Consider the following 10,000-nt stretch of genomic DNA (forward strand, 5'->3'; position numbering starts at 1 on the left):
ATATATATATATATATATATATACACTACTTTCAGGGTATTCTTCTCCTTCCTCCAATAATTCCGAATAATTCATTTTTTCACCACCAGTTTGGTTTTCCATTCTCTCTACAGGGCCAGATCATATCAAAATATTCTGATCCATGTTTCTTCCTGCGCAAACCTGGGAGAATATTGCGCTATCTCGTCGTTAGCTGTATTAAATATGATGAAAATTCTTTTAAAAACGCTCCGAACGACACAAAACAGCAAAAGGAGGCTGGTCTGTAATATTCAGTGTAACACAAATAAAATAGATTTATTTCAGAACTCTGAGCTAACCTTAGACTCGAAGACAGGCATCACAGAATGTCAGCTTCCTTAAAGGGAAATTACAATAATAGATTTCTTTCTTTTCATGAGACGTCAGTAAGATCTGATGATCAGAAAAAAATATATATACATATATTTATATATACACACGTATATATATATTTTTATATCTATACATATATTTATATGTATATACATACATACATACATACATATATATATATATATATATATATATATATATATATATATATATATATATATATGTGTATGTGTATAAATGTATGTATGTATGTATGTATACACAAGTAATAAAATGAAATACAGAAGCAACCAGCTTTGCATAATTGCAAAACACAATTGGCCGCCTTCAGATTCTTTACAACCTGCAGTCAGTTCCCACCAGCATGATGGGGCCCGGCCTGGTTTAAAATTAGATTCTCGAAGAACTAGCCCCCGTCCACTTCTTCGTCGCCCTCTTCCTCTTCCGCCTCCTCCTCCTCCTCTCCTCCTTCGTCGTCGTCTTCTTCGTAGGTAACGAGACACTTCTTTCGCAACGGTATCTCGATCAGCTGATCTTCGCGGGTATAATTTCAGACGTTACTAAACCGTAATCACCCATTGCTATCAACGCCATCAGGAAGCGCATGATCTTCCTCCTCCAGCAGGAGGGACGTGTCACCGAAATCAAGATGTCGTTAGGGACCTCCTTTTCCCACAGGGGCGGGGGACAACGAGGGCGAGGGAAAGGCTGGAGAACCAAAGAAGGTATAGAGACACAGAGAAAGAAGAAGAAGAAGAAGAAGAAGAAGAAGAGAGAGAGAGAGAGAGAGAGAGAGAGAGAGAGAGAGAGAGAGAGAGAGAGAGAGAGAGAGAGATCTTATACATGACTGTAACGCTGTTTTATATAGCCGAGAGAGAGAGAGAGAGAGAGAGAGAGAGAGAGAGAGAGAGAGAGAGAGAGAGAGAGAGAGAGAGAGATTGTGTTTGTGATTTCAAGCCTTTTTTTTATATATAATTGGAGAGGCAGAGAGAATTTGAAGGATACAAAAGCCATCTGCTAATAGAGAGAGAGAGAGAGAGAGAGAGAGAGAGAGAGAGAGAGAGAGAGACTGACCAGGCGAGTTCTATTTCTCCCTTGGCACTGCAAGGAGCTGTTTGTTGATTCATCCAGATGCTCTTAAGAGCAATAAATATCCTGCGTAGGAATCAAGATCCCAGAGCAGCGGCGAGGCCAGATAACGAAGCAGCGTCCTTTGTGAGAAAAGCAGTGGCAGGAGCGCGGTTTCCTTTGGTCTGGTGAAAGTCCAAGGAACCGTAGGAGATGTGTTACGTTAATTTTTTTTTGTCCGAAGGAAGACCCCCGTGACGAGAATGCCCAATTGAACCCGCTTCTCCCATTCAGCGTCCGAAGCGTCTTGATTTAATTTTCCTTTATACTTGCTAATGAAGGTTTTGATTTACTGCGCCTCCCGAGTTCTTTATCAATGTTTTGAGTCCGTTCTCCTCTTTTGCTCTGTAAGTTATGGGTGCGCTTATTCGTCGCTGCTGATCAATGCTTTGATTTCATGGTCATTCTTTTTTGAGTCTGATTAAACTTCCGTCTCGATACTTTGTTACGAACCCTAACTTCTAAGTTAACCATAATTCAGATATCGTTAGCGGCAATTAATCATGGTTTGTTGTACTTAATATTGCGTGTTTTTTTTTTATATAAGCGATGAAATTTTGTTATAACCCCTTACTTCCAAATTATTCTAAGTCTGATTAAACTTCCATCTTGATATTTTGTTACGAACCCTAACTTCTAAGTTAACCATAATTCAGATATTGTTAACAATAATTAATCATGATTTGTTGTACTTAATATTTTTTTTTTATATAAGCCATGAAATTTTGTTATAACCCCTTACTTCCAAATTATTCTGGGTCTGATTAAACTTCCATCTTGATTTCATATCTGTGAGTTCGTTTACCTCCATTTCACTCATCATTTTGAATATCTGTAAGCTTCTGCTTATTTAATTTACATATGTGGTTTTTCAAGTCAGCGTCGTTGCGACTTATTTACGACGACAAACAAGGCCATGATTATTCTCTTATAAGCTCGTGGCTCTTTCTTATGACGAACTTATGCATATTGTATCAAGTATAAATAGATTAACATATCAAAAATACATGGATTAAGATACAATGTTATTTATCGTTTGCCCATCGGACATGAGTGACATTGATGCAATATATTTTTTTTAATGATATAAAAGCTCTTGATGAACAAATTTATCCTTTTGTCTGTCTATCTAGCTATCTGTCTATCTATCTATCTATATATATGTGTATATATCTGTATGTGTGTGTGCGTGTGTGCGTGTGTGTGTGTGTGGGGGGGGGTGTATGTTTTCGTGACTCCACAAAATTTAATAAGCACTTACAATTTTCCTCCTTTTCGCCAATTCTCTTTACACTTTCCTCTCTCTCTCTCTCTCTCTCTCTCTCTCTCTCTCTCTCTCTCTCTCTCTCTCTCTCTCTCTCTCTCTCTCCCGCTGCAAGACGTGTATGATTAGTGAGAACCTCATGAGTGGGCGACTGTCATTTATTGTTATGACCCACCAGTGGTGATCCTCACCGGGGCGCGTCTATAAACAATAGACAAACGCTATACACCGGTCTTTTTTTTCTTTTGTTTTTTTGTTTCTTGCTTTTTTTTTGCTTATAAAATGGATCTTCCCCCTCACAACACCACGACGTATCTCTTGCTCTTTTCATGTTGTTGTTTTCGTTGTTGTACTTAATGTTGTTGTGTGTTGTTTGTTCGCGGTGAAATTTTGTAATCAACTCTCACTTCTAAACTGCCAATAATTTGGATTTATTTAATAACGAGTAAAGTAAATTAGAAAAGAAAGGATTATCTTGCTCAAAGTTACAAGCCACGTCGAAATACCTTGAAAGAAAAGAGGCACAGTTCACTATAAATAAAACAAAATATCCAAATTGCCTCAAAAGCCCCAAAAAAGCTTCACAAGTCAGAAAACTATGCCCATCCTGATAAGCCATACAGAAATATCTTGATCATATATTTTTTAAAAGTTATTCTTAAATGTCTTTGAAAAGCTCCGAAAGCAGAGAAAAAACTTGATCTAATCACAGACAGCAACAGGTTTCAAAATTACTTTACATCAATTCTCTACATATTTCAAATAGTATCACGTCGTTGTTCATGTGATTTGATACTGAAATTTCAATTATATTTTTTTTCTTATCGATAAAGTCAAGTCCCGCCGCGGGACATTCTGATTGGTTGCGACTGGATAAGAGTCATTTCCATTCAGAGGAACTGAGGAAAAGACAGTAAAACATTCTCTGTGGCATTCTGATATAAAACACACCAACTGGAAAAGTAACTTAGGTAGACAATCTGCTTATGAAATTTAGGCTGTCAAACCAAGCACTGGGTTGGGGGGGCAGGCAGCACTTTCAGCCATTCAGTGCTTAAGACAGAGTGGTTGGACAGCAAGATAAAGTGATCCAGAAAATAAAGGAGATGAAATACAAGGAACTACAGGCGGAACAGAAAAACAGTAGTTAGAGAGGTTGGACAGCAAGACTGAAGAAAGGAAGCGGGGCTGGGGGTGAAGTAAACGTACCAAAAAGTGAGTGCGACTAGGGGCCGAAGGGACGCTGCAAACTGCCTTCAGTAATGCATACAGTGCACCACGTGAGGTGCACTGACTGTACTGCCTCCTTAGTGGGAGAGAAATTTTGGGAAACTTGGAAGATTTCGTACAGGGAAAGGAAAAAAGTATAATTTGGACAATCCCATTGGAATTTAATATATTCATAACTCATTTTTCTAGTTCTCTCAGTTTGGAATGAAATGGAATATAGAGTTTAGGCCATAGGCCAGGCACTGGGACCTAAGAGGTCTTTCAGCGCTGGAAAAGAAATTAATGGTAGGTAGGTTTGAAAGGTGTAACAGGAGGAAAACCTCGCAGTTGCACTATGAAATAACTGTTAGGAGAGGGTGGATAGCAAGATGGAAGAAAGAGAACATGAATGGAGGTACAATAAAAGGAGTGGAAAGGGTTGCAGCTAGGGGCCGAAGGGACGCTACAAAGAACCTTCAGTAATGCCTACAGTGCACCTCATAAGATGCACTGACGGCGCTACCCCCGCCCCCCATGGGGTCTCTCAGTTTGAATGGCCGTTGTGTCATCTCCTGCTGGAGTATATGTCCTGTATGCTAAATTTAAACCTTCCCAATAAGTTGTTTCCTTTGTAGTATTTGCGTTGTTTTTCATATGGATTAAGTGTAGTCAGTTCTCACTATGCACATAAACTAGGAAAAGAGACTCATAATGTTCTGTTCACGGTAAAGATTTTCTTTGTTCATAATTTGGACTTCGTTACTTGGCTGACTTTTTGGACTTCAGGCTGATCATTGCTGTCACACCGGCCCATAGGACTTATTACTTATTACTTAAGCTTATTACTTCGTCGAATTCCATTATATCCATCTTCCAGTGAACCTCATTAACTAATTCAACACCTGTAACACCTTGCAAAATGAGTTCATTGTAATGTGACAATCACTTCTTTGCGCAAGGTTTCCTGCGCATTAAATCAGCGAAATTGATTACGGACATGATTCGTAGATTTACATAATTCTCTTCTTTGGTCTGAATTAAGTTTTTGACTTATTGAATAACAAGCAACTTCAGAATAATGTAGTTTTTCGTGATTTTGATTTCCCAAAAGAAAGAAACTCTATATATCTTTTTAAGATATTGTAAATTTACTTTCTTGTGCTTCTTCCATTTTAAAGTTTTATTTCTGTACTGAAAAATTATGTTGAGCTTCAGTGATGAAGAAAAATCTCATTATTAAGGTCAAATTAAAACAATCAATGTATTAATTTACTCTACTATACCTGTGAGATTCTTTAAGATCTCCAACGAAAGGAATATTTCACTCACACACCAAGGAAACCCCAAAAACGATCTTGGCCCAAAGTTCACCCAGTCAGGGTCGAAACGGAACCCCGATTTTGGCAGACGGAAAACGAACATACGTACGTACACACTCACATCCACGCATAACTCGGAGCTGTCACGTGGGTTACATTGTTATGATACATAGTTCATAATTAAGGTCCGGAAAGGAATATGAATAGGTTTCTTCAGGTATCCATTGTTTGTGTTTACTGCGTAATTCAGAGTTAAATGCTGTTATCAAAACCAGCTGACGGCAAGCCAGAGAAGGTTAAACGGGGAAAAAAGAAGTGAGTTTTTTTCTTTTTTGGGGGCGGGAGGGGGCCTTAGCTCAACTAAAATGCAGCCAGGCTGGAAGGGGGTGGTGGTAGTAGTAGGAAGTTGGAGGAAGAAAATGTAGAGAATAAAAGGTGAAAAAAATAAAAAAACGCGCGATTAGGAAATGATTAAGACAAATAGAAAGCTTTGCATAATTAGTATGATTCAAAGACGTTCAACAAACAAAGAACCTCGATGAATCCTTATTATTTCTTGTTAACAAAAGCTAAATTGTTGTTAGTTTAGAAGTAGGAAATAACAAACATTAAGTAACAAGAAAAGCTAAATTGTTGATAGTTTAGAAGCAAGGGCTCATAACAAAATCTTATCGAGTATATAAAACACAAAAATAACATTAAATAACAACTAATCATTATTACCTGTTATTAATAAAAGCCCAAATTGTTGATAATTTAGAAGCAAGGTTTCAAACAAAATCTTATCGCGTGTATAAAACAAAACAAAAAACATTAAATAACAACAAATCATTATTACCTATTGTTAACAAAAGCCAAATTGTTGATAATCTAAAAGCAAGAGTTCATAACAAAATATCGCGTATATAATAAAACAAAAAACAACCAACATTAACAACAAGTCATTATTGCCTGTTGTTAATGCTGCCTGAAACTCTCAGCAACGGCCCATGGAACTCTCAGCCGCGGCCCATGGAACTTTCATCCACGGCCCAGCGGTGGCCTGTGTTGTTGGCAACTATAACGGTGCCACACTCCCGATTATGGCTAACTTTAGCCTTAAATTAAATCAAAACTACTGAGGCTAGAGGGCTGCAATTTGATACGTTTGATGATTGGAGGGTGGATGATCAACATACCAATTTGCAGCCCTCTAGCCTCAGTAGTTTTTAAGATCTGGGGGCGGACAGAAAAAGTGCGGACGGACAGACAAATATCCATCTCAATAGTTTTCTTTTACAGAAAACTAAAAGGCGTCCTAAATTGATTACTAAAACGCTCCCGTTCCTCTTCAGTTTGATTATAACTTCCCGCACAAACCCCTCCTTGAAAACTTCTGAGTAGCTTTTATACAAATTCTTGCATAGCATTTCAGTTGCGCCAAATCATCGAACATGCCAAATTGCAGCCCTCTAGCCTCAGTAGCTTTTATTTTATTTAAGGTTAAATTTAGCTTAAATTTAGCCATAATCGTGCTTTTGGCAACAATATAGGATAGGCCACCACCAGACCGTGGTTAAAGTTTCAAGGGTCGCGGCTCTTACAGCATTATACCTAGAACGCCGAAAGAGATCTATTTTCGGTGGCCTTGATTATACGCTGTGACATTCCTGCAGTTTCTAACAGCTGGATTCTCTCTCTCTCTCTCTCTCTCTCTCTCTCTCTCTCTCTCTCTCTCTCTCTCTCTCTCTCTCTCTCTCTCTCTCTCATTATATCTAAGCAATCATTCGAAATAACGTTTGATGTACATATAATATTCGCCTTGTCTTTATGTGTATACACACATTCCTGCAATTTCTAACAGCTGTATTCTCTCTCTCTCTCTCTCTCTCTCTCTCTCTCTCTCTCTCTCTCTCTCTCTCTCTCTCTCTCTCATTCATTACATCTATCACAAATATCCCTGTAATCCCTAACAGCCGTACTCTCTCTCTCTCTCTCTCTCTCTCTCTCTCTCTCTCTCTCTCAAATTCCTTACACATATGAACATACGATATTCTACTTGTCTATACGTGTATACTAACATTCCTGCAATTTCTTGACAGTGTATTCTCTCTCTCTCTCTCTCTCTCTCTCTCTCTCTCTCTCTCTCTCATTACATAATGAACATATAATATTCGATTTGTCTTTAAGTGCACACTAACATTCCAGAAATCTCTAACAGCTGTACTCACTCTCTCTCCTCTCTCTCTCTCTCTCTCTCTCTCTCTCTCACTCTCTCTCTCTCTCTCTCTCTCTCTCTCTCTCTCCCATTACATATACGAGCATATAATATTCGATTTGTCTTCAAGTGTACACTAACATTCCAGAAATCTCTAACAGCTGTACTCTCTCTCTCTCTCTCTCTCTCTCTCTCTCTCTCTCTCTCTCTCTCTCTCTCTCTCTCTCTCTCTCGCGCGTACGAGATGAGAGAGGCAGCAGTACCCTTTGAGTTGTGGGTCTCATATTACCATGGGCAAGGCATGATCGCAATAGGGTCCGGGAACCATAACAATAAAACACAGGACCAACCGCATGATATAGTCACATATCATGCACTTCAGGAGACTGCTGAAGGCGACTTGGCAAACCTGAGAGAGAGAGAGAGAGAGAGAGAGAGAGAGAGAGAGAGAGAGAGAGAGAGAGAATATACGGCAGTTAGAAATTGCGGGAATGTTTGTGTACATATAAATACAAGTCGAATATTATATGTTCATATATGTAATGAATGAGAGAGAGAGAGAGAGAGAGAGAGAGAGAGAGAGAGAGAGAGAGAGAGAGAGAGAGAGAGAGAGACTACAGCATGTTAGAAGTTGCGGGAATGTTTATGTACACGTAAAGACTGGTCGAATATCATAAATTCATATATGTATTGAATGAGAGAGAGAGAGAGAGAGAGAGAGAGAGAGAGAGAGAGAGAGAGAGAGAGAGAGAGAATATATGGTTGTTAGAAATTGCAGGGATGTACATATAAACACAAGTGTAACATACATTCATAAAAGGTTATTTCGAATGAATGCAAACATGTAATATGAGAGAGAGAGAGAGAGAGAGAGAGAGAGAGAGAGAGAGAGAGAGAGAGAGAGAGAGAGAGAGAGAGAGAAGGCTGATAGCTTCGGAAGACTTATGGTTGATTTTGAGAGGTCCCCAGCGCACTCGTGGGTGCAAGAGGGGGAGGCACTTACCAAGTTTATAAGCAATAGATTGCACCGAAAAACTGGAGAATTATTCCGTATAAACATATTTGCCTTTTCAAAGATACAGATAACGTGTTACACACACACACACACACACACACACACACACACACACACACACACACACACATATATATATATATATATATATATATATATATATATATATATATATATATATATATATATATATATATATATACATAGATAACGTGTTACTGCCTAAGTTTATCAAACCAAATGGTGCGATGGATATTCAATAAAATGAATGACCTGGTAAAAGCCTTTGTTTGGAACGTAACTGACTAGCTCTGCCCTCACATACACGAACACACACACACACTATATACATACATATATATATATATATATATATATATATATATATATATATATATATATATATATATATATATATATATATATATATATGTGTGTGTGTGTGTGTGTGTGTGTGTGTGTGTATATGTATGTATGTATGTATATATGTGTGTACACACACACACACACACATATATATATATATACAGTATATGTATATATATATATATATATATATATATATATATATATATATATATATATATATAGGAGTATATATATATACACACATACACACATACACAGACACACACACACACACACACTTCAGGGACAAAAGCACCTTTTCCGCTAAAAACGGCCAAGTCAATAATGTACAGAATTATAAACAACGAAACCCCTCCCCCCCTCTCAAAAAAAAATAATTAATAAGGTGACAACCCAAAGGAATCAAAATCTCTCTTGACCACCACCCGGCGCCTCTAACCCCAAGTCTCCGCCACCGCGAAAGATCCTCGCGGTCGAATCTACCTCCTCTAAGAAAAGTAAACACTTACACGGTTGAAACAATATGATGGCGGCTACCAACCCAACCAAAGCAAACAGCTGAATTCTCGGTAATAGTTTTATAGCATCAAGAAAACTGAAATAAATTCGCGAGCCGAGTAGTTGAGGGTTTCTCCCATAAGGTGGGACTTGCCTAAAACCCCAGAAGGTGGGACTTGTCTACTAAGGGGGTGCGTAAGTATGGGGCTTTACGATGCCCATAGGTAGCGGAGAAAAACCGCGCGCAGCCTCCCGGTTTGGTGCCGCCGGTTTTGCGGTAATTCGTCGTCTTCGTCGTCGGCGGAGGAGGAGGAGGAGGAGGAGGAGGAGGAGGAGGAGGAGGAGGAGGAGGAGGAGGAGGGGGAGGAGGAGGAAGAGAGGAGCGTAATCACCGTGGTCGAGATACAGGTAATGAGGGCGGTGATTGAAGGTATGGTGGTCTGAAAGAGACATGATTATACCCTCTCCGTACTGAGCAGTCGTACTGGAACAGCGTGCTCAGTCAGTTGCTATTTGTAGCAAAAAGGCCGATAATGTTCTTCTTAAGGGCGATAATTGGCGCTATGCACTTTCGTTACGGCCGGCGTTAAAATGATTTCTAGCGTGATACTAGATAATAGCGGCGTTGTTTTTATGACTTCGTTACT

At 38.9% G+C, this 10,000-nt stretch overlaps 1 protein-coding gene across 1 annotated transcript in view; it reads right to left on the reverse strand.

Annotated features, from left to right (window-relative positions):
• Positions 1–760: 760 nt before the first annotated feature.
• Positions 761–10,000, reverse strand: part of LOC136829581 (nucleolin-like) — a 45,861-nt gene continuing 36,621 nt past the window's right edge. The window contains exon 5 of the mRNA XM_067088430.1: positions 761–888. Within this exon, the coding sequence (XP_066944531.1) occupies positions 761–888 (128 nt within the window). The remainder of the gene's footprint in view (positions 889–10,000) is intronic.

The sequence above is a fragment of the Macrobrachium rosenbergii genome, chromosome 44, assembly GCF_040412425.1.
Source record: "Macrobrachium rosenbergii isolate ZJJX-2024 chromosome 44, ASM4041242v1, whole genome shotgun sequence".
In the NCBI taxonomy this organism is placed as follows: domain Eukaryota; kingdom Metazoa; phylum Arthropoda; class Malacostraca; order Decapoda; family Palaemonidae; genus Macrobrachium; species Macrobrachium rosenbergii.